The 24,999-nt window shown below is 48.4% G+C and overlaps 1 protein-coding gene across 4 annotated transcripts in view; it reads right to left on the minus strand.

Annotated features, from left to right (window-relative positions):
• Positions 1–4,955: 4,955 nt before the first annotated feature.
• Positions 4,956–24,999, minus strand: part of ABHD6 (abhydrolase domain containing 6, acylglycerol lipase) — a 76,677-nt gene continuing 56,633 nt past the window's right edge. For all 4 annotated transcript variants that reach the window (XM_051851522.2, XM_008260839.4, XM_008260838.4 and 1 more), the window contains 5 exons: positions 24,766–24,898; positions 19,748–19,905; positions 16,594–16,648; positions 16,288–16,388; positions 4,956–6,425 (listed from right to left, as the gene is read on the minus strand). In XM_051851522.2, the coding sequence (XP_051707482.1) occupies positions 6,249–6,425; positions 16,288–16,388; positions 16,594–16,648; positions 19,748–19,905; positions 24,766–24,898 (624 nt within the window). In that variant the 3' untranslated portion in view covers positions 4,956–6,248. The remainder of the gene's footprint in view (positions 6,426–16,287; positions 16,389–16,593; positions 16,649–19,747; positions 19,906–24,765; positions 24,899–24,999) is intronic.

Raw genomic sequence — 24,999 nt, forward strand, 5'->3', positions numbered from 1 at the left:
AAGGTTACTCTTAAAATAGGTACTAAAGCTTCTAGCATCCATTTCAAAGACGTGGAGGGTGACTTCATGAAAACTAGGTCTCCCTTCCGCCTCTTCCATGGCCAAAGGAAACCACCTTCTGAAGCTCCCTCCCAGAGATTCGGGATGGGGGCTTTTCCTTCCCGGTGACATAATCCCAACATCAGTCCAAATCAAGACACACAGGGGCGGCCATTGTGGCACAGCAGGGTAAGCTGCCACTTGGGATACCGGCATCCCCTACTGGAGTGCTGGCTACTCTGCTTCCAAGCCAGCTTCCTGCTAATGTGCCTGGGAGGCAGCAGATGATGGCCCAAATACTTAGTCCCCTGCCACTCAGGTACGCGACTCAGACTGAATTCCTGGCTGCTGGCTTTGTCCTGGTGCAGCTTTGGCTACTGCAGGGGTTTGGGGGAGTGAAACAACAGACAGAAGCTCTCTTTCTCTCTCCCAAATAAATAAGTCTTTAAACACGAACACAAAAATGCCTCAGACTTTGTAAAGTTGCCCTGAACTGCGTTGGATGGAGTGAGTTGTCTCTCCAGGGGCCACTTGGGAGACCCTGTGTGTCTCTGTGACTCAGAGCCAAGTTGCTGGGGCAGATCTGAGCACTTCGTGTTCCTGGAAGACAAGGCAGCCAAGAGAGTGTCAGGGCCATGCCTCCCCTCTGCCATGGGGCTCCTCGCTGGGCCTTGCTAACCAACACCAAGCGGATGTTGTAAGAGGTGGGGCGCTTTCTCAACTGGTATTCCAGCCCCATGCATCTCCACCCACCCATCCAGCCAGCCAATGGGAATCGCACCCACTTATGTCCGCAGATTGGAGACAGGACAGAGAAAGTGATCATGATCACAAGTTCAAAGCTGTGGAACTGCGGCCAATGCTTCTGGTTAGGGAGACCTGCCAGGCGCCAGACTGCTTGCGCACAGTACCCCATTGGCTGTGCGATGTCACTCTTACCACCCCCTTTCACAGACGAGGAAAACGGAGCTACAGAAGTTAGGTCATTTGAGAAGTCACAGGCCCCAGCACAGAAGGTTCTATTCCGCCTCCCCCAGGTAGACGAATGAGTAGAGCAAGGGGAGGGTGACATCCAGCTTGACCCCCATTTCTGTAAAAAATGAATCCTCTCTACAGGTGTGTGTGCACACAGATGTGAAGGGTGGGCTGTGTGGAGGGTGTAGGAGACTTGCAAGTCATTAGCGTTCATTCTGATTTATTTTAAAGAGACGGTGATCACTGTCACAACACTATTCAGTAAAATCAGGACCCGCTACTGAGAGTCAGGCACAAGAGGGAGCTGTGGCCCACACCATGTGCTGGCTGCTCTATCCTTCCCCAGTGGAAGAACAGCCACTTCCTCAGTGTAACGCCCCCCCGCCCCCCAAGGGTGGGAGAGGGGAACGAGAGGCAGGGCCCCACCCCTTATCTGCAATCCTAAACCCGGAAATCAAACCGATGCTCAACTTGAGCTAAGGAGAGGCTGTGTGCAGCTTCTGGCCCACTGGCGGTGGGTGTGCGCCTGCGCATCGTGCCTGGCAGAAGTGTGGGCGTATCTGATGGTGAGGGAGGACCCCATACCCACCGCGGGGGTGATATGCTTTGTGTGGACACCTGCAGACATTTCTGAATTGGAACATCTCTGAGTTCTGACGCCACCTGGCCCTGAGAGCTTGGGAGAGGGACCGTGCGCCTACGCTCTGTGAATGTCCAGGCAGCGCCTCCCCAGGAGCCAGCCGCGGACAACAGTCATTGCCGTCCAGCGGCTTTGGTCTCTCGTCAATGAACTGTCAGAACCCCGTCTTCCCAGGAGGGGCATTTGGTACAGCAGATAAGGCACTGCTTGGGACACTGGCACCCCACATCAGTGCCTGGGGTTGAGTCCTGCCTCCACTTCTCATTCCAGCTCCCTGCTAATGTGCAGTGGTGATGGCTCAAATAACTGCCACCTACATGGGTTGTTGCAGGCATTTGGAAAGTGAACCAGAAGATGGGAGGTCGTTCTTTAAGAAATTTTGAGAAAAACTCAACCCCCAATGTGTCCGAAGGCATTGAGAAAGTCCCTGGCCAGTTGGATCCCCTTCAAGGCGCCTGAGCTGACCCCAGCAGAGCCTTGTGCAGCTGGGAGGAACAGGGCACACCGTGTGTCAGCTTTCCACGCCTGACCCCAGAGAGACAAGGAGACTGAGCCAGGGCCTCTCAAAGCGGAAACTGCTTTGGACAAACACCAGAGAATGGGGGAAAGGAGGGGTACCCACGTGGTGAATGAGACCTTCCAGGGTGGGCAAGAAACCAGTCCTGGTTATTCAAGAGGCAGGAATGAGGAGGGCAATCTGTGCCTTGGTCTGCCCCTGGCAGAAGGAAGGCAGCATCCTGTGAGCTCCGCTTCCACCCCATCAGGAGGCTGGAGGCCCTTAACTATGCTGAAGGAATGACCGAGGCCCATGCCAGGAGGTGTGGCCTCAGCCATCAGTTGCTAAAGCACCTGCATTCAGGCCAGTCCAAGTGAGCCAACAGGGCCCTAGGCTTGATTGGTAGGTTGCATGGGAGGGCTCATTTGAACCAGTGAAAGCAATGTTTTGTTTGTAATTTTTATTTATTTGACAAAGATCCATCCACTGGTTCACCCCTCAAATGCCCACAACAGTCAGGGCTGGGCTGGGCTGAAGCTGGGAGCTGGAAACTCAGGCCAGGTCTCCCATGTGGCTGGCAGGGGCCTAATTATTTATTAAGATTTATTTATTTATTTGAAAGGCAGAGTTGCAAGGAGGAGGGGAGAGGTCTTCCATCTGCTGGTCCATTTCCCAAATGCTCACAACAGCCAGAGCTGGGCCGATCCAAAGCCAGGGGCCCAGAGCTTGTTCTGGGTCTCCCACACCGTGCAGGGCCCCAAGGACTTGGGCCATCTTCCACTACTTTCCCTGGCCATAGCAGAGAGCTGGGTCAGAAGTGGAGCAGCCAGCACTTGAACCGGCACCCATATGGGGATGCTGGCATTGCAGGCAGCGGCTTCACCCGCTATGCCACAGCACTGGCCCCTACTTTTTAATTCAAAAATTGTTTATTTACTTGAAAGGAAGAGAGAGACAGAGTTATTCTATCTGCTATTTCATATGTCCATGACAGCTGGGTCTGGGCCAGATGGAGGCAAGAGCCTGGAACTCCCTCTGATTCTCCTCCATGGGTGGCTGGGACCTAACTACTTGGACCATCATTTGCTGCCTCCTAGGGTCTAAATCAGCAGGAAGTTGGAATCAGGAGCTGAGCCAGTCCTCAAACCCACGCTCCCCAGTATGGGATGTGGGTGCCCCAAGTGACATCCTAACTGCTGCACCAAACACCCACTCCCAGAAACCAATTACCTGAGCCTTCACTCCTGCCTCCCAGGGTCTTCACTGGCAGAAAGCTGGAGTCGGGGGCACAGCCAGGCATCAAACCCAGGAGCTCTGATATAGGATGTGAGCATCTTAACCAGTCCTAACTGCCGGGCTAAACTCTCACCCTGAAAGCACTGTTTTCACAACACCTTCAATTACAAACTGAGGGGCTGACTTGCCTCTAGGTGTTTGCTGTGTGACCTCGAGCGAGACTTAACACTTCTCTGTGCCTCTGCTTCCTTTTCTGTAAAGGGCAGTGCTGTTCAGACCTCAGTGAGTTGAAAGTTTCCTAAGGCAATGCATGGAAAACATGCAGAACTGCACCAGGCACGGAGCTGTGAGCTTCAGTCCTCCAGCCTGGCCCAGCGCACACACTGCAATCCTTCAGTATTGGCTGAGAAGGGTCCCTGGGATGGAGAAAGGGAAGACACGGACTCACAAACAGGCAGTGCCAGCAAACTGGTGCATGTCACACCAGTCCCTGCTCGTGTCATCCCTGTCCTGGACAAGAAGCCCAGACTGATGGCAAACGGAGTCCTAACCACTGTGTGTGCATCTTCAGTGCCTGTCCGGGGTGGTGGCTGCAGCTACAGCAGCCCTGAAGACAACAACTCTAGGCAGTAGGATCAAGAGCCCAGCTGTGATTCCCGGGGCTTTCCATTGTTACTGTCGAGTTTCTGGCTGTCATGCAAGAATGATGACCCAATTCCTTTCTTCTTTCCAAGACCATCATCAAAGGCACACGCCCTAGGGCCCAGTGGGTCTGGCGTCGGGGTGGGACACTGGCTGGCTTGTTGTAATCACTAAGGTGGTAAGTGGGGCACCAGGGTTCTCCTCCCCTCTCTTGGTGGGGCTAGAATTGTACCACGAGAGAGCTTTGGAAACCCACATAATAGGGCTGTAAAAGATGACTGGCACATTGACTTCTAGTCAATGCTTTCTTGTGGCAGAGGGGGTGGGAGCCATGACGTGTGCTAGAACCTGCCCACTGTCCTGGGCTGGGAGGGACAGCACATATCCTGCCTAAATGACCCCACTGAGGGCACAGTGCAGCAGCTTCCTCCAATGTGATCCTCGGCTGTTTCCCCACCCAGAGCACATGAATTCCTGCCCCCAGTGGGGTTTCTCAGCCTCATCCCAGGGCAGGACTAGGACTTCTGCAGCAATCCTGAGGAAACCATCTGCCACCACCCAGCCCCAGCAAGACTGACTCCCTCTCTCACAAAGCTCAGAATTTTGTGGTGAGCACAGGAGATTAGAACAAGTCAAATATCTAATATCTACTTTCTTTTCTATTCTACTGATTGTTGTTTTCATCTGTATTACTTGTTCTAGTTTTCTCTGGCTTTGATTTCCTGTTTCTTTTCTAGTTTCTTGAGATGGAAATGTAATGTATTTTCAGTCTTTCCTTTCTGATACATGTATTTAAGCCTATGAATTTCCCTTTGTGCACAGCCTTAGCTACATCCCACAAGTTTGATGTGACATTTTTCATATCTTCTTGTTTTTAAGGTCTGTGTTCCACTCTTCTCTGATAAATTATTCAGACCAAGTCCTGAGTGCCAATTTAAACTATAAAGTTTAAACCACTTTATTTTTAGAACGACCTGGCTGTAGACCTTCTTTTAAAGAATGAAATTCCTGGGGAGTTTATGGCTCCTAAACACAACAGAAAGGAGTCAGAGTGACAGACTGATGGTGCTTTCAGTTGAGCAAAGACTGCAAACATGATTTGTTAAGTTGAAACTAATCACTCATCCAAGCAGATTTCCATCTCATGTAGAACAAGCAGCACTTGGAAACACATTTTAAAGTTAACAGAAAATCCGCCAAAACTGCACTTAAACTTGGAGTGCAAAATAGAAACCACCTGCATGTTGCTGATCGAGACTTCATTAAACTCATTTCATGTCAATGTGGTCAGTTTTCCAGCTGTTTCAGATTTGTTTTCAACCACGTTATTGTTCACAGAATTCACAGAATCCATTGGCAAACTCGTCTTTCACATCCAAGGGTTTTCAGTAGCACAGCAAAATACAAAAGAGGCCCACAAGTTTCTCGAGTGCGGAACTTGAGTCTGCTCACTTAGATGGATGTCTGGAACGTTATTGCTTTATTAGTCCTATTTTTAAAAATAATGCATTAGCCAGGGGACACCCACCCGGCCAGGCGTTCAGGTGTTCTTCCTTCTGTGACTGTCCAGGGTTCACTCACGACGTCCCTGACTCGTGGATGGCCCACAAAGCACCCACCTGTGTTCTTCACTGCTCAGGCTGGCCAAGATGGACTCACGGCCCTCCACACAGAAACCTGTTCTCCAGCTGGCCACTCTCCCCTCACGCCCTGGGGCCAATGGGCTGCAATCACGTGTGGGTTCTTTACAGAAAACTTGAGTTAGACTTAAACAAGAAGGTTCAGCGAATGGGGACTAACGCTCCTATCGAAGGCACTGACCATGCAGGGGAAGACGGCGGAAGCAACAGAAGTATCTGGAGTCTCAGTCCGTGAGGAATGTCTCAAAACAAAGTGTCGTCCGTGACTTCAGTCCAAGGGGGCTGCTTTGGACAAGCTAGTCAGCGATATGAACTTGAAGACGTCTCGGTAGGTTTCGTGGCTGGGTTTTCTTGTCTTGTTCCAGGTGAGTTTCTGTTTTGTGAAAAAGATCTTGGAGATTTCCTTGTGGCCCCTCAAGCTCTGTGGAACCATGGACACCAGGGATTGAGGACGGGCTTTCCTCGGGGTCGCCGGCGCTCCGACCACCTTGGGGGCAGGATCCCTGAGAGTGGTGGCCGCGTCAGGCTTGGAGGAGGGGGGAGCGGATGCCGTGTGCAGAATGCAGGCTGCAGTCGGGCCTCAGTCCAGCTTCTTGTTGTTGTCTGTGTTGTGCACAGAGGCTAGAAAGTCGACCATGAGCTTGGCTGTCTTCCTGGGTCTCTCCATCACCACCGAGTGCCCACAGTTTTCCAGAAGCTCCACCTGGCAGTTGGTGATTGACTTAGCCAACACATCTGCCCCAGACACATCAAGCACCTGCCGGGCAAGAGAGGGAATGAGATGCTACATAGAGAATTGGATGCACAGGTGGGCTCTGTGGCTTGGCAGGGGACATTGGGCTGAAGTTCAGGACCCTGTCTCTTCAGTTTGGGGCCTGACACTTAGTGACCAGCATGCCTCCTGTTGGAGGCTATAACTGGTGCCAGCAGGTGCACTGCTCTCAGTGACACCATGGTGGAAAACACACAGTCCCACTTGTAAGGAGGTTATGCCCTGGTGGGGAGGCCAGGCACACAAGGGACAGAGGCACCACCATGTGACCAGGGCTCTGCTGGCAGAGGACCTGGGAGCTGAGGGACCACAGGGGGACAGTGAAGGACGATATTGTTTCTGAGTGCTGGGGGAACAGGAGTGGGGAGAATTCATGGAAAAGGAAGCAGACAAGGGTGAGAGGTGGCAAAGAGTGCAGGGGTCAAGCAGGAGCTCAGTGGCTGAGACGGCACTGGACAGTGTGGACGGGCACGGAGGAGGGAGAGAGGAGGGGTTGTGGGGCTGTGGTAAGGAGAGTTTACTTGATCAAGTTGGCCCTATGGTTGGAGTAGAGTAGCCCACGCTGCGGCAAGGGCACATGAGGAAGGTGCAAGAGATGAATGCTGGAGGCCGGTGCTGTGGCACAGTGGGTTAATGCCCCAGCCTGCAGCACTGGCATCTCACATGGGCACTGGTTCGAGTCCTGGCTTCTCTTCCTCTGATCCAGTTCCACTTGCTAATGTGCCTGGGAAAGCAGCTGAGGATGGCCCAAGTCCTTGGGCCCCTGCACCCACACGGGAGACCTGCAAGAGGCTCCTTGTTCTGGATCGGCTCAGCTCCAGCCATTGTGGCCATTTGGGGAGTGAACCAGCGGATGTAAGACCTCTCTCTCTCTCCATCTCTCTCTATATGTAACTCTGTCTTTTTAAAAAAGATTTATTTGTATTTATTTTAAAGAGAGAAACGAATGCTAACTATGTCTTTGAAGCTCCTTTGGGGATCCCCAGACCCGTGTGAGCCCTGGCCCTGAAGTCTATGAACAGGGAGGGCTTTCCAGAATGAGAGCCAGCCTCTCTCCAGGGCCGGCACTGCCCACACAGCTCATTTCATCTTCATCGGGGTCAGCCCTGCCATGCAGCCTCCTCTCCGTCCCAGCCTCCTTGCTTCTCTGGATCACCAGAACCTTCAGTCCACACAGGAAGAGCACCCTTCCACCCCACCCTTAATGGCCAAAGCAAACCTCAGCAAGCTCAAGCTGCAGTCTGGGTTTGGTTTGCTTTGGTTGGCTGTGTTCTCCTCAACCAGATCATGAAAACCTAAACGGTCCGTCCAGTGGGAAGTGGGGTGGGCAGAACGGCTCAGTCAAGAACAGGGCGCCGCTGCTGTAGAGAAGGGAACAGCTAACAGGGAGCAGAGCATCAGGGGAGCACCCAGCCGAGGCCTCAGGCCCCTGTGCCTGGTCACTCGCTCACAGCGAAGGTTGCTGTGGGAACTGTCTGAGCAGGAACAAAGCCTGCTGCTGTGGGAAAACACCCAGAGGAAATGCAGCTGGAGTCAGCAGGTGGAAAAAAAAAAAAAAAAACCATGAAAAAGTCCCAACTCCCAACTGAGTGTGTATCCTGCAGAGAGAGCAGAAGCCCTGGGGAAATGACTTCGGCATCCCCGTGGGCACTACAGAGCCAGCTCGCATGCAGCCGCTCTCACAGTCCTATGGGACCTGCAGTCAGCGGGCACCACGTCGGCTATTTCTTGCACAGGCTACTGTGTTATGTTCAGCAACTTGTTGCCTATCCCACTTCAGACCAGGGCCAGGATTAGGGTGCGACAAGGGAGGCATCTGAACACTCAGCAGTTGAGGTGAAAAATACTTTATTGCCGTATTTTTAAAAAGAAACATTAGTGCAAAAAAAGACTCATGGTGACAAAATACGAACACTGTAAACACAGGTAGGGTCTGAGTCCACGCTTGCATTATATTCTCCCTCATCTCACCCTTGTCCCTGCCCCGCCAGGGTGACAGTGGTAGGTGGACTGGAAGCTGCTGAGGGCAGGGGTCCTGTCTGTCTTGGTGTCCTATCTCCAGGGCCTACTCCAGTGTCGGACACTTATCAGGTGCTCATCAAACACTGAGTAGTAAGGGACTTAGGTTGTAGGCAGTGGGTTGGTGACTTTGTCCCTTTGCTAAGATGTGCATTTACTTTCTCATTTGCTTGTTCACTCTCTGTGCACCCTGGAGTTTCTGAATACCAGGCAGTGTGCCGGTGAGGGAGAAGGGACGTGAAGGGTAACAGACCATGTCCATGTGCACAGGCCCTCCCAGTCTGCAGCATTGAATGGGGGGGAGAGACGCCTGAACTGACGTGAGGAAGGGCTGACAGGCTCAGCTGTGCAGGCTGTGTACTGCCCAAATCCAAGGGGCATCATTCACACAGATGACAGTACACAGCTCTGGGGCTGTGTCAGACAGCAGCTGGCCTACAGGCATCCAAAGAAGAGGCAGGCTGTGTTCAGCCTGGCCGGACTGGTGCTGGGACAGAGCAAGAGGAGAGCCAGAGAGCTGGGGAAGTTAAAGACCATGAAATAAAGGACCCCATGGAGCTTGTGCTATTTGGCCTCTGCCCAAAACACACAAAGGTTGTGATCATATTTATAGCAGGCCAGTAGGATGTTAGGATCTTTTTCTGGAACAAAAAGGACTTCAGAGTCCTGAAGGAAACTGTGGTCCAGTTACAACTTGAAGAGGAAAAGGACATGTGTAATAAATCATTTGTTTCTTGGTAAGTGGAGAAAGATCACTTCCACATATATTATTTTGGTTGAGCCTCACCATAATCCCCCAGAGGAGAGAAGGCCTCACTTTGGAGGGACCAAGTGACTTACCCAAGGTCACAGGCAGATAAGGGGCCAAGGCAGGGCTGCAAGGCAGACTTTCAGACTCAAGGCCAGTGCTCTCACGAGTCCTGCAGTTTGTCTCCACAGGACAACAGGGTATGGCCTTGCCCTGCTGGTCCCCGAGAGCCTCAGGTCACCTTTGGGATTTTTACAATGAAGAATGGCCTTCATTGTTCTGGCTCTGGTTTCTGATCGAGTGGCTCCCCACGGGCTGAGCCTGGGTCCCACTTGTGACTCAGGCACACACAAAGCTTCTTTCAGTGGCTGCTACAGAAGAGAGCACAGGGGCTGCCTCCTCTCCACGTCCCCATTCCCGACCTGTGCACCCTAGGCCAGGCCTGGCTGACCTGAGCCACCTGCCCCACCCCCGCTTTCTCGCCCTGGCTTCTCCCCAGTCTCTCCCGCCAGGGCACCCATGCACTCAGGGGCTTTGTGATCACAGCCTGACTTCCTGCCTTAGTTTTCATCAGTGCCAACAGGGCTCACAACGATGGCTTTCACCTCGGGATCTGAATGGATTAACGAAGAGCCCTGCCCTCATTAATGGCTTAAAGCCGCCATCACAGGAGTGAATTCAGTGCTGCAGGAGTGGCTTCGTTATAAAATCAAGCTGTCTCCTGCACCTTGTGTGGTCTTGCCGAGTGGTGCTCTCTGCCATGTCACGATGCAGGGAGAATACCCCAGCCAGATGTTGAACAGACGCCAAGGTCATGCTCTCAGATGTCCCAGTCTCCAGAGCTGTGAGCCAGAAGAAACTCTAGTCTTTACAAATTGCCTGCTCTCAGGATTTTGTTACAGCAACAGAAAACAGAATAAGACCAGGGCTTTGGAAAAACCGTCTCCTCCAGAAAAGCTTGTCTACTATATCCTTTTCTCATAAAAACTCCTGGACACCTTCTAACACCCAGTGCCACTCTGTCTGCCTCATGGGCCTCAGAAAGCCCATACTTCTCTTTGCTGCCTCCTGCCTTAAACTTCAGGAAGAACTCGCAATAAGATGTGACTTTAAAAACAATTGCAGGGGCCAGCACTGTGGTGTAGCGGGCTAAGCCTCCACCTGCGGGACCGGCATTTCATATGGGCAGCGGTTTGAGTCCTGGCTGTGGGTGGCACTTCCGATCCAGCTCTTTGCTAATGGCCTGGGAAGGCAGTGAAAGATGACCCAAATGCTTGGGCCCTTGCAGCCATGTGGGAGACCAGGAGAAAGCTACTGACTCCTGTCTTCGGACTGGCCCAGCTCTGGCCGTTGTGGCCATTTGGGGAGTGAACCAGTGGATGGAAGACCTTTTTCTCTGTTTCTCCCTCTCTCTGTGATTCTACCTCTCAAATAAATAAATTAAATCTTAAAAAAAAGAACAATTGCATACAGGAGAGGAGCTCCTGGCAGTGTTTATGCATTTGCACATCTTTGGAGGGCCCGCTGTGTCCTCCAGATCTATCTTTGGAAGCCCTAACCCGCAGTCCTTCAGAAAGTGGCATTATTTGGAAACAGGGCATTGCAGGTATAGTTAGTTATGAAGAGGTGGGCCCTGCATCCAATCTGAGCAGCAGCCTTATAAAAAGCGGACACTGGGACCCAGAGGCAGCCACACGCACGGGCAGAACACCACATGAAGATGAAGACAGAGAGCAGAGGAGGCAGCCACAAGCCAAGGCACACTGCAGACGGCTGGCATCACACAAAGGCCATGGGAAAGAGCCTATTTTTTAAAATTTTATTTATATAAGTCTCATATATTTCATATACAGAACAGACTCTTTCACAAGCCTCACAAAGAAACAACCCTGCTGACGCCTTGATCTCGGACTTCTGGCCTCCAGAGCTACCAGTGTGTGGCATTTTATCAAGATGGCCCCACCCAGTTAATACAGGACCATCTGACAAAGCCTCTGAACATTCTAAAGGCACATGCCCTTGGATCCGGTGATCCCACATCGAAGAACTGACTCTTCTGCTATGCTCACGTCCCACAAACACACACAGCTAATCGTCTGTACGCTGGTGTCGTTTAATAGCAAAACCCTGAAAGGGACCTGAATGACAGTTGGGAAGATGTGAATGAAATGCACTGTGGCAGAGCAACTTTATGCAATCCTATGGAGCTCCCGGAAAAGAATGAAGCAAAAGGTGGCTTGGGGCAGGAATCATCATGAATGGTAAGTTAAGGTGGGGGGTGTTTGATGGGGATCAGGACAAATGCATGGTCTCAAAGTGTGCCCGCAACCTGCACATCAGTAACTCTGTATAAGGGAAATGCAGACAACAGCCTGAGAGGCGATCACAATCAACATCGCCGGTCAGAAGCACAAGGACCCGGTGCGTCTGAGGATGTGCCACGTTCTCACTCATGAGATGTCAGGCCAGGCATATGGAACCTGAATTTCTCCATGAGGAAACAGCAGACAAACTCAAACTGAACAGCACTTCATAAACTGACCAGCCTTCATCCTCTTCACCATCTCCCTGTCATGAACAGCTGTCTATGGAAGGAGACTCAAGAGACCTGGCAGGTAGCAAGCGACCCTGGGTCAGATGATGGATCAGGGTGGCGGGGGGAGGAGGTGCCAGAGAAGACATGACTGAAGCAAGTGACAAAACTGGATCACAGACTGCAGCACGAAGCATCCTGCCACCATGATGTTTCCAGAATGTGATGATGTGCTATGGAGGATGGAGTTATGAGTGAATATTCTTGTTCATGGTGAATACACCCTAACATGTAAGGGGCTCAGGGGCGTCATGTAAACATGTACTCCAAATGGTCCCAAAGATACACTTCTGGATAGATAGATGGGAGTGCTAAGTGCTAAAAGATTTTTAGAAATTGCTAACGAGGGGTCGGTGCTGTGGCGTGGCAGGTAAAGCTGCCTCCTGAGGTGCTGGCATCCCATGTGGACACTGGTTCGTGTCCTGCCTGCTCTACTTCGATCAGCCCCTGCTGATGGCCTAGGAAAGCAGTAGAAGATGGCCCAAGTCTTTGGGCTCCTGCACCCACATGGGAGACCTGAGGGAGCCTCTTGGCTCCTGGTTTCAGATCAGCCCAGCTCTGGCAGTTGCAGCCATTTGGGGAGTGAATTAACAGATGGAAGACCTCTTTCTCTGTCTCTGCCTCTGCCCCTCTGTACCTCTGCTTTTAAAATAAATGGATACATCTTTAAAAAAATTGCTAGTAAAAAGTGGCACACACATACCAAGGAATAACACTCAGCAATGAAAAGGATAAAACTACCTATATACACAAGGACATGCATGGACCTTAGAAACTGTGTATGGGTGAAAGAAGCCAGATGCAAAAAGACTACATATTGTATGACAGCATTTAAATGGAATTGAAAAAGAAAAACTATGTAAACAAAACACATCAGCGGTTACGTGAAGCTGGGGTGGGTGTGGAGATTAACTGCACGTGGGCAGGCGGGAACTAGCTGGGGTGACAGAAGTATTCTGCACCTGGGTTTTGGGGATGGTGCCCCCTGGGGGAATTCCAAAGAATGTACATCATACTCCAGAAGAGCATTTAAACTGAGGAATTTGGAAAAGGGATATAGAGAAGAATCCTGTACACATGTAACTTTTTTTCTAAGCTTGAAATTATTTCAAAATAAAATATTTTTGACAAATAGCATAAAAAGACCTCTATGGGCTAATACGAAAGGTTTCCAAGATATATATTTCATATATATATATATATATGAAGTCTGATGTAATATAGTGTATACAGTGTGTATGAAAAACTTACATAAATATCATATATATATATGCATATGTACTATCAAAGGGCCTTCACAGGATTCAGAGAATATGTGTGATGTGCCTTAGAAGCATTGTACATGAATTTCAACTTCTTTGCACCAAAATAAAGTCATCGTTAAATCCCATTATCAAAAAAAAAAAAAAATCCCATTCTCCACAAATTTTCTGAAGTGTCTGTGGATGTTATGAGCATGTGTGTGTTTACAATAGGTGTAGGCAAATGAAGGCTTGCTTCTTGCTTTTAATATTGTGTTTGAAATTGGAAAGGAGGAAATCAAACCATCCCTATTTGCAAATGACATGATTCTATATAAAGGGGATTCAAAAGACTCCACTAAGAGACTACTGGAACTCATAGAAGAGTTTGGTAAAGTGATAGGTTATAAAATCAACACACAAAAATTAACAGCCTTTGTATACAAACACAATGCCATGGCTGAGAAAGAACTTCTAATATTGATCCCATTCACAATAGCTACCAAAAAAATAAAATACCTTGGAATAAATTTAACCAAGGATGTCAAAGATCTCTACTATCAGAATTACAAAACATTAGAGAAAGAAAAAAAGAAGATACAAAAAACTGGAAAAATCTTCCATGTTCATGGATCGGAAGAATCAATATCATCAAAATGTCCATACTACCAAAAGCAGTTTACAGATTCAATGCAATACCGATCAAAATTCCAAGGACGTTCTTCTCAGATATAGAAAAAATGATGTTGAAATTCATATGGAAACACAGGAAACCCCAAATAGATACAGCAATCTTATACAGCAACAACAAAAAAAGCTGGAGGCATCACAATACCAGATTTCAAGACATACTACAGGGCAGTTATAATCAAAACAGCCTGGGCCAGTGCCGCGGCTCACTAGGCTAATCCTCCGCCTTGTGGCGCCGGCACACCGGGTTCTAGTCCCGATTGGGGCACCGGATTCTGTCCCGGTTGCCCCTCTTCCAGGCCAGCTCTCTGCTGTGGCCAGAGAGTGCAGTGGAGGATGGCCCAAGTGCTTGGGCCCTGCACCCCATGGGAGACCAGGATAAGTACCTGGCTCCTGCCATTGGATCAGCGCGGTGCGCTGGCCGCAGCGCGCCGGCCATGGCGGCCATTGGAGGGTGAACCAACGGCAAAGGAAGACCTTTCTCTCTCTCTCTCTTTCACTGTCCACTCTGTCAAAAAAACAAAACAAAACAAAACAAAAAAAACCACAAAAAACAAACAAACAAAAAAACACAGCCTGGTACTGGTACAAAAATAGATGAATAAACAAATGGAACAGAATAGAAATGCCAGAAATCAATCCATGCATCTATAACCAACTTATCTTTGACCAAGGAACTAAAACCAATCCCTGGAGCAAGGACAGTCTATTCAACAAACAGTGCTAGGAAAACTGGATCTTCACAGGCAGAAGTATGAAGCATTGACCCCTACCTTACACCTTACACAAAAATCCACTCAAAATGGATTAAAGACCTAAATTTACAACCCAAAACTATCAAATTATTAGAGAACCTTGGGGAAACCCTGCAATACATTTGCTTTAACAAAGAGTTCTTGGAAAAGACCCCAAAGGCACAGGCATTCAAAGCCAAAATTGACAAATTTTGTACTGTACTGCAAAAGAAACCCTCAGGAAAGTGAAGAGGCAGCTGACAGAATGGGAGAAATTATTTGTAAACTAGGCAACTGATAAAGTAATAATAACCAGAATACACAGAGATCAAGAAACTCTAAAACAACAAAACAAACAAGAAAGATTAAGAAATCGGCAAAGGACTTAAACAGGCATTTTTCAAAAGAGGAAATACAAATGGCTAACAGACACAAGAAAAAATGCTTAGGATCACTAGCCATCAGGGAAATGAAAATCAAAACCACAATGAGGTTTCACCTCACCCCAGTCAGAATGGCTTTCATACAGAAATCAACAAAGAACAAATGCTGGTGAGGATGTGGCGAAAAAGATACCCTAATCCACTGTTGGTGGGAATGTAAACTGGTAAAGCCAGTATGGAAGACAGTATGGAGATACCTCAGGAATCTGAATATAGACCTACCACATGACCTAGCCATCCCACTCCTGGGATTTTACCAAAGGAAATGAAATCGGCACATGAAGACTTATCTGCACCCCCATACTGCAGCTCAATTCACAACAGCTAAGATATGGAATCAACACAAATGCCTGTTAACTAAAGACTGGAGAAATTATGGGATATGTACACCATGGAATACTACACAGTGGTAAAAACAAAACAAAACCAAATCTGGTCGTTTGCAACAAAATGGATTAAACTGGAAAACATCATACTTAGTGAAATAAGCCAGTCCCTAAGGGACAAATAGCTTATGTTCTCCCTAACCTGTGATAACTAATAGAGTATTTACATGATTATCTATAGAAGTGAAATTAACACTTTAAGAAATGACTTTGAACAGCCCTTGTCTTGACTGTTGAGGAACAGTTTTTTTTGTTTTTCATACTGTTTGTTTTACTCTTTACTTAACATAGAGTTAATCATATGTGTATAAAGTTAACTGAAAATGGATCTTAGTAAAAAATAAGAATGGGAATAGGAGAGGGAGGAGGAAGAGGGGTAGGAGAGTAAGTGGGAGGGCGGGTATGGCGGGAAGAATCACCATGCTTCTAAACTTGTAATTATGAAATGTATGAAGTTTGTTTTCCTTAAATAAAAGGTTTCTGGGGAAAACAAAATGAGAGTGTGTTTGCTGGAACATAGCCATGCCATTTGGTCACGTAATATCTAGGGCTGTTTCTGTGCTACATGGGCAGAGCCAAAGAGTTGTCACGGGGACTATAGACCATAAAACCAGACGTATGTGCCATCTGGCCCTCATGCAGAAAACACTCGCCAACATCTGGTTTAAACACTGTGAGACACAAACAATGCAAGACAGTAGGAGCTGCTTCAAGGCAGTAGGAATTTGGATTTGGAATATGAAATAGACCACATTTACATGATAAACTTTTTTGTACTCTTTGAAGTTTTTCATACCATGTGATTATATGGCTTTGATAAAAATGTGTTTTAGAATGATCTTAAATGGCTCTTCATTTTTCAAAGACTAAATGTCCTTGCTCTCAACTCCCTGAGCAATGTGCCGTCTTGTCTCCTTCTGATAAGAGGCTCCCTTTGCCGAAGGCCTCTGGCTTTCCCTCTAGTGTGTCTCTCTGCAGGGCTGGGTGACATACCTGGTCTTGCTTCCCCCAGATGATCTGCGTGGGAACCTTGATCTTGTCCATGTTCTTGTGCAGGGAGTATCTGGACTTCTCACTGACGATTTCCAAAAACACTGTCAGAAAAGGAAAACAAGTGAGCGTGTGCTGGGCTGTGGCTGTGGGTACCACCCAAGGTCCGGGGGAGGCAGCAGGTGGGGGGCACCCCTTCTTCTCGTCTGAGGCCCAAGGAAACATTCCAAGCCTTGCAAAGTTCAGAAAGAAAAGCCACCTGTCGCCTGCCATTGGAAGGGGAGCCAGGTTGAAAGCAGGGCTACTTACACTTCCTGTAGAAGTTGTTGTGAGGGAGGCGGACATCCACGAGGCCCTGCAGGATCTAAGCGTGAAAAAGCCAAAGTTAGAAAGCAGGAGAAGCAGCACTTCCTGGGGTCTCTGCCAGCCTGGGGACAATGCAGGGGATTCACCGCACCGTCCAGGATTTTAGGGTCTCCTAATTCTCGGAATTCTCATGGTGTTGTTATAAAGTAGTCAGGAGTAGCTCCTAAGCTGCTGTTTCGCATTTGAAAGAACATCGGTAATGCTATGAGGCCAAGAGGTCCCTCCAGCACATAAGAGGCCCCTGAGATGGCCTGATGACTGCCCTACCTTGAGAGTCTCTGCCTAAGATATGATGGGGGCCGGCGCCGCGGCTCAATAGGCTAATCCTCCACCTTGCGGCCCCGGCACACCGGGTTCTAGTCCCGCTCAGGCCGCCGGATTCTGTCCCGGTTGCCCCTCTTCCAGGCCAGCTCTCTGCTGTGCAGTGGAGCATGGCCCAAGTGCTTGGGCCCTGCACCCCATGGGAGACCAGGAGAAGCACTTGGCTCCTGCCTTCGGATCAGCGTGGTGCACCGGCTGCAGCGCGCCAGCCATGGTGGCCATTGGAGGGTGAACCAACGGCAAAAAGGAAGACCTTTCTCTCTGTCTCTCTCTCTCTCACTATCCACTCTGCCTGTCCAAAAAAAAAAAAAAAAAAAAAAAAAAAAGATACAATGGGTTGGGGGAGGTTGGCGCTGTGGCACAGCAGGTAAAGCCACCTGCAGTGCCAGCATCACATACAGGTGCCAGTTCAAGTCCCAGCTGCTTGATTTCCAATCCAACTCTCTACTATGGCCTAGTAAGGCAGTAGATATCTCAAGTCCTTGGGCCCCTGCACCCTCGTGGGAGACCCAGAAGAAGCTCCTGGCTTCAGGCTACGGATAAGCCCAGCTCCAGCTGTTGTCGCACCATTTGGGGAGTGAACCAGTAGATGAAAGATCTCTCTGTCTCTATGTCTCTGCCTCTGCCTCTCTGTAACTCTGACTTTCAAATAAATAAATCTTTTTTTAAAAAGATACAATCAGGATGAACCCACTATCAAGTCATTATTCACTAACACCCCAATGCAGAATAAAGCCACTTTTTAAAAAAATGAATGATTAGGGAGGATGGGCCTTTTAAGCAACAAAGAAATAAACCATGGGGTTGTTGTGGTGGAGTGGGCTAAGCTGCCATTTGATGCCGGCATCCAATGGGGTGCCAGTTAGAGTCTCAGCTGCTCCACTTCCAATCCAGCTCTCTGCTAATGTGCCTGGGAAAGCAGGGGAGGATGCTCAAATGTCTGGGTCCCTGCACCCAAGTGGGAGACCTAAATGAAGCTTCTGGCTCCTGGCTTCAGCCTGGCCCAGCCCCAGTCATTGTAACCATTTGAGGAATTAACCAATGAATGGAAACTGTCTCCCTCTTTTTCTCTCTCTGTCTCTCCTCTTTCTCTAACCCTGCTTTTCAAATAAATAAATCTTTAAATTAAAAAAAAAAAAACAGAAATAAGCCATTGATAAAACTCTGGGGAGGTTCCAACATTCCTTGTTTACCAATTTAATGTTGTCTCTGCCTTCCCTGATGACAGGCACCAGCTCAGGTATCCTTCCATCCTGCACCTGCTCACCCATCCACTCTCCACACCTGCGTTATCAAGGCATTCTCTCATCTCTGGATCCATCGAATCTATACCTAGGACCAACCTCATGCAAGCACCATGCCAAAGTCTGGGGACAGACAGTCAACTGAGACTTAGTCCCTGATCTTACAGAGTTTAGTGTGGAAGACACAGGCAAGCAAAGGGACAACCAAAACAAGATATGATCCAGTGGGCTGAGGGCCCGGGTGCTCCTTCTCTCCCAGGAAAGAAAGGCTTTTGTACCTGCCATTTATTTTCCCTCAGCATTTCATATCCCTGACCCCTGGACACACAGAGCTTTCTTGAACACTGTTGCACTACTCTATTCTGGGAAGCAGTCAGTGCTGCGAGAGGACAGTGCCACTTCGTGACTAAGAGAGGACTTCAGGGATGGAGGCCACCACAGATTCAGGTTCTGGGTGCTCCCTCAGGCCACACCTGCTAACCGAGTGGTGTTTGCAACTTCTCAAGAGAGCCTGTTCTCTCATGCCCCAGGGGGACCCACCCCACCCTGAGGCAGGGTCCAGTTCCTAAGGTAGGAGGAGATAATTCGTGTTAACAGGCCTAACCCTGGGCTGGCGCATGGTGTAGTAGGTAAAGCCACCACCAGTTCGAGTCCCAGCTGCTCTGCTTCCAATCCAGCTCTCTGCTATGGCCTGAGAAAGCAGTAGAAGATTGCCAAGTCCTTGGGCCCCTGCACCCTCGTGGGAGACCCAGAAGAAGCTCCTGGCTCCTGGCTAGGGATCAGCCTAGCTCCAGCTGTTGTGGCCATCTGGGGAGTGAATCAGTGGATGGAAGACCTCTCTCTTTCCCTCTCTCTGCCTCTCTGTAACTCTGTCTTTCAAATAAATAAATAAATCTTTGAAAAAAAAGAGGCCTCAGCCATGAACTCTCCTCTCCTGGTTCTCTCGTGGAACCCTCGCAGGCCATTCGAAGGTGACAGAACCAAAACAGAGCTCTTGGCATATCCCCCAAGCTGCCCTTCCTCACCTGCTACCTTTAGCCACACGGCTATACAAGTACTGGAAGTCACCTCTCCCTGTGCACCTCAACTCTCTCATCTCCACTGCTGCCACCGGGCCCACACCACCACCACCTCAAACGGGCCTCTTTTCGTCTGTGTTCCCCCACACTCCTCAGGGGTTCTCCTACTGTACTTAGGAAGACCCCAGCATCCTTCCCATAACTGTCAAGGCCCTGCAGTTCTCATCGTGGGACTTGGGAACCCAGGAGATCACACTATGGTCAACATTACTTGTCTTTCCCACTGGCATTCTCTTGAAAGCACACTGCCTGCCTGTACCTATATGATGTGGGAAACATCGCTGGACAGTCTGACATGTCACAGGCACTCACAGGAGCTACGTGAGTGAACAGCTATCAAAGGACAAGGAGGAGTGAATGCCCAGGTGACGGAGGGAATGCATGCAGGAAGCTGGTACTCACCAGCTAAGCCCATGGCAGAGGGCAAGTGTTCGGCTGTGGGGAGCACGTTACCTGCTGGGGCACCTTGAAGCGGACGTAAGAGCAGAGTTGGAGCATTTCACTCATCTCTTCCGGGGTGGATGGGATCAGAGGGATCTTCTGCATGGCAGCTGAGTCTTGTAGTTCTTTGAGCCGTTGAACAAACTGATTATCAGTTGAATACTGCAGGCCTGTAAGATTCAAACCGAAATGGCAGGACACCCCTGCCTTTTTGCTAACCTCAGTTGCTATAGGGAATTTTCAACAGCAGCCTAGACCTACTCTACTTCAGGTTTCAGTCACTGTGGATTTCCTTTTTAATTGGTACTACCGTCCTTGCTTAAAGTCAGAAGCACATTATGAAAAACACAGAGAAGAATCCTTCCGGGTATTTTAGAGATTGATGACTCAACTGTGGTCCATGGGCCAGGAGCAGCAGGAGGCCCCAGAAAGGCCCCTGCGCCTCTTGAATCTGAATGTGCAGTTTAATCAGTTGCAGGGAGGGAGGGTGTCATAGCTATGATGAAGTTTAAGAAGCATCTGTGTAGAAAGAAACTTGCCTGAGCCCCTTTGCCTCTGTATTGTTGAGAGTTGCTTTGAAGCAGGACACGAGGGAAAGAAAGCTCTGAGCTGCAGTGACTGGCTCCCCTTCCCTTGGCCTAGATCCTCTTGGCACTCAATCTTTTTAAAAGTGTTTTTAAATTTAATTTCAACTACTTGAAAGACAGAGTGAGAGAGAGCAAGAGAGAGAGTGAGAGCGCTCTTCCATCTATTGGTTCATTCCCCAAATGCCTACACCAGCCAGGGCTGAGCCATACTGAAGCCAGGAGCCTGACACTCCATATGGATGTCAGGGCTCCAAGCACCTCAACCATCATGCACAGCTCCCCAGATGTTAGTAGGAACCCAGAAAGGAAGCAGAAGAGCCAGAACTCAAAGTGGCACTTTGATAAGTGCTGCGGACGTCACAAGCAGCAGCCACCATGGCACTACATTGCCTGCACCACTTCTCTCTTATTTGGGGTCAATACACAAAACACAGGGAGAATGAGCCTTCTCCTCGCTGTCCCCCACATGGAGCAGCCGCTCTGCTGCCCCTACACCCACCGCCCCTCTTCCTCCAGGAAGAGACGATTACCAAGCTTGGGCCCCTTGGAGACTGACCACTGTTTCTTATTACCCCAGAGATGACCTGAGGGGAGTCCATAAAAGTTAGTGTCACACAGGAGGGTGAAAGGAATTTCCCCTTCCAACAATGAGCAAGCTTCTAGGTGTTTCACAAAGCCAAAGAGCTAGATTTTAGAAAAAAAAGGGGTAGCATCGATAATACTGGTTGTGTTGCCAAAATCCACACTTCTGCAGCCAGCAACCATCTCAGATCTAACATGGTATCGTGTGTGCTTTTCCTAACGCTGTGGAGAACATTTCCTCTCTCTAAAAATAATTCTAGGCTCAGTGTCATGTGGATGGGGCCCCAGTACAGGAAAAGGACGTTAGTGGAGAAGCCAAGTGAAATCCAAAGAAAGCCGGAAGCCTAGTTCCTTGTAATTTAGCCATCTCGGTTTCTTAGTTATGACAAGTGTGAGCTGTTAACAATAGGGGAAACTGGGCAAAGGGGATATGGAACTGTCCACACCACGTATGTAACTTCTAAAAATGTAAGATAATTTGGAGAAGACATTTATTTAAAAAAAAATCAAAGTAGAATATAATCCTGAAATTGTTTCTACTTACTCATTTTCACATACAAAGTTAACTTTAAATTTGCAAATTAAACTTGGTATAAGATTCTTCTCTGAACAAATGAACGTGCACTTGAAAAAGCCAGTTAGATCTGACCTTCCGTAAGTGACTTCAAACCGAATAATATTCCACAGAGTCTGTTCCTCCAACTCTGAAATTTTGTTATTGAGACCCAGTGATTTCAGACACGGTGCTGGGAAAATGGGGAAGAAAATTTGAGGTTTTGTCTTCAAGTCCAAGGTGCTTAACAGACCTGAAAACCATTCACTCTCAAGGTAGCGAAAGAATTTTAAAAGCCAACTAAATTACATTTCAGTAAAAGGTATAAATGTTCAGCTCATGGTTGGATTCTTGGTGGATCACATAAAAAGGTAGTAAAGAGCCGGCGCCATGGCTCACTTGGATAACCCTCTGCCTTGTGGCACCGGCATCCCGTATGGGTGCCAGGTTCTAGTCCCAGTTGCTCCTCTTCCAGGCCAGCTCTCTGTTGTGGCCCGGAAAGCAGTGGAGGATGGCCCAGGTCCTAGGGCCCTGCACCCGCATGGGAGACCAGGAGGAAGCACCTGGCTCCTGGCTTCAGATCAGCACAGCGCTGGCTGTAGCAGCCATTTGGGGGGTGAATCAATGGAAGGAAGACCTTTGTCTCTGTCTCTCTCTCACTATCTAACTCTATCTGTAAAAAAAAAAAAAAAAAAAAGTAGTAAATATGAAAGGATTTCCAAAACAGCCACAGGATGGGGTCTAGGGTTAGATAGTCTGGGAGTAGTTCCTATTCTGTCTCTGGCACTAATGTAAGTTCTTTGTGCCTCAATGTTCTCATCCGTAAAATGAGCATAATATCTTGATCTGGATGTGACGAGGCCAAGGCAACTTCAGCTGGCTGACAAGGTCACAGCAGAAGGTCTGTCTCAGCAAGGCATGAGAAGGACAGCTGCGGTCCTCTTGGTGGTTTTAGGTTTGATGGGAACTACACTCTGCATAAGCAAGCCGGAGCTTCCTGGTGGTCCTGCTAATGATTGCTGTATTCCTAATTTTAGGGAAGAGCACTTAGTCTCATAACCTCCAAAATGTCCATTGCTTTGTAGAATTCTAATCAAGCAGAATGTTAGTGTAAGAGAAAGGAAAGGGTTAATGCCTTATGCAAGGTTGAGCTGTTTGTAGAAAAGAATTAAAAGGCAACAGGCTCTCTGGTATATACTTCCCACTAGAATAAAGATAGATGTTAATAAAACTTTAATTCACTATATGCTACAAATACTACAATGGTTAGGATGTCAAAACTGTAGAATAGATCTAAGTAAACCTTTAAATAAGTACAATAAAGAAATTAAAGAATTACAGAAAAAATTGCAAAGAGGGGATATATTTTAAAAAGGGTCTGCTTTGAACTTGGGGCTTCTAGTAAAGATTAGATTAGGAAGGTACTATTCTAGGTTATGTAGCCAATTTCTGCATAGTTCAGCAGCACTCAAGGCATTGGCTTGTGTGGGCAGCCTGTTTTCTTGCACCTGTCTGTGATTGTAACCCATGCTCTGAGTATGCCCTTGAAAATCAAAAAAATTATAATTAGAAAAAATGGACAACAGGCTTTTCATTGTAAGAAGAAAAAATCATTGTGTGGCTTATGATATAAAAATAAAGTCTGGTGCTCAAACGCCAGAGCCATGCCATCAGCCTTGCTGTGAGTGCCTCTCATTTCTTCAAGCGCCGACACCTCTCACACCTTGGGGCCCCTGAACTGGCTGGAGCGGGTCTCTGGCATGGATGGTAATTACAAATGCAAAGAAAGATGTGCCCCTAAAATTTGGCAATTTACTACATGCAAATAATATGCTAATTAAGCACCAAAGTGACAGAGGGAAAGAGAAATTAAGATTTGTATCTATTACATCTTACAAATCTAAGCTTAAAGACTTATGGAAGAAAAACAAATTTAAAAATACAACTTCAGAAGGTAATTTCTGCAGACATGTATAGCTCGGGTTAACACATATACAAGAACAGAAAAACCAAAGATGCTTTTTTTAAAAAAAAAAAAGGGATGTGATAATAAACAAAGATTTCTGAGTTTCTGGTGAAAAGGAAAGAGGCATAATGTCCCCTTCATTTGATAGGACTACTGACAGAATTAAATCCACATAAAGAGCTTAGTCAGGGCTGGCGCTATGGCATAGCAGGTAAAGCACCTGCTTGTAGTGCCGGCATCCCATATGGGCACTGGTTTGAGGCCCGGCTGTTCCACTTCTGATCCACCTCTCTGCTATGGCCTGGGAAAGCATTAGAAGTTGGCTCAAGTCTTTGGGCCCCTGCACCTGTGTGGGAAACCTGGAAGAAGCTCCTGGCTCCTGGCTTCAGATCAATCCAGCTCTGGCTTTTTCAGCCATTTGGGGAGTGAACCAGTGGATGGAAGACCCCCCGCCTCTGTCTCTGCAACTCTGCCTTCAAATAAATAAATCTTTAAAAAACAGAGCTTACCTCAATAAATGTTGGAAATTAGTATATTAACATTATATTTCAAAGTTTTTTATGTTGCAAATCACCATACACTTTTTTTTTTTTTTTTGACAGGCAGAGTTAGACAGTGAGAGAGAGAGAGAGAAAGGTCTTCCTTTTCTGTTGGTTCACTCCCCAAGTGGCTGCTATAGCCGGCGTGCTGCGCTGATCCGAAGCCAAGAGCCAGGTGCTTCTCCTGGTCTCCCATGCGGGTGCAGGGCCCAAGCACTTGGGCCATCCTCCACTGCATTCCCGGGCCACAGCAGAGAGCTGGCCTGGAAGAGGGGCAACTGGGAAAGAATCCTGCGCCCCAACCGGGACTAGAACCCGGGGTGCTGGAGCCACAGGTGGAGGATTAGCCTAGTGAGCCGTGGTGCTGGCTACCATACACATTTTTAATTAACCATTTCAAATTCTCTGTGGGGGGACCCGGCGCTGTGGCATAGAGGGTAAAGTTGCTGCCTTCAGTGTCAACATCTTATCCTGCAATAGCAGAAGCTGGGCCTATCTTAAGCCAGGAGCCAGGAGCTTCCTCCGAGTCTCCAAAGTAGGTGCAGGGGCTCAAGGACTTGGGCCGTCTTCCACTGCCTTCCCAGGCCATAGCAGAGAGCTGCATTGGAAGTGGAGCAGCAGGACTCGAACAAGCACCCATATGGCATGCTGGCACTGCAGGTGGCAGCTTTACCCACTATGCCATAGCACCGGCCTTGCACATCTCTTAAGTATATAGCAAAGATGATTCCAAAAAAAGTCATAGCAGATACTGGCTACTTGTTTTAAGTCACTCAGTAGGATGTTGTGGCCTAGTAACTCACCAGCAGGGCACACGAGACAAAGGCTGGCAATATCCGATGGGTAGTAAGCAGCATACACACCAGCCACGTGGCCGCCCATGGAGGTGCCCACTAGATGGAAGGGCTTTTTGTTCAGCTTCAGGCATTCTACAAACTAGGAAGGTGAATGAGAAGGAAGCTTGGTTACACAGCTGAAGACAATGACAATGGTGACTACAGAATAAAAACTGCTCGTGCTTCCTATGGACAACTGCA

The sequence above is a fragment of the Oryctolagus cuniculus genome, chromosome 10, assembly GCF_964237555.1.
Source record: "Oryctolagus cuniculus chromosome 10, mOryCun1.1, whole genome shotgun sequence".
NCBI classification, from domain to species: Eukaryota; Metazoa; Chordata; class Mammalia; order Lagomorpha; family Leporidae; genus Oryctolagus; species Oryctolagus cuniculus.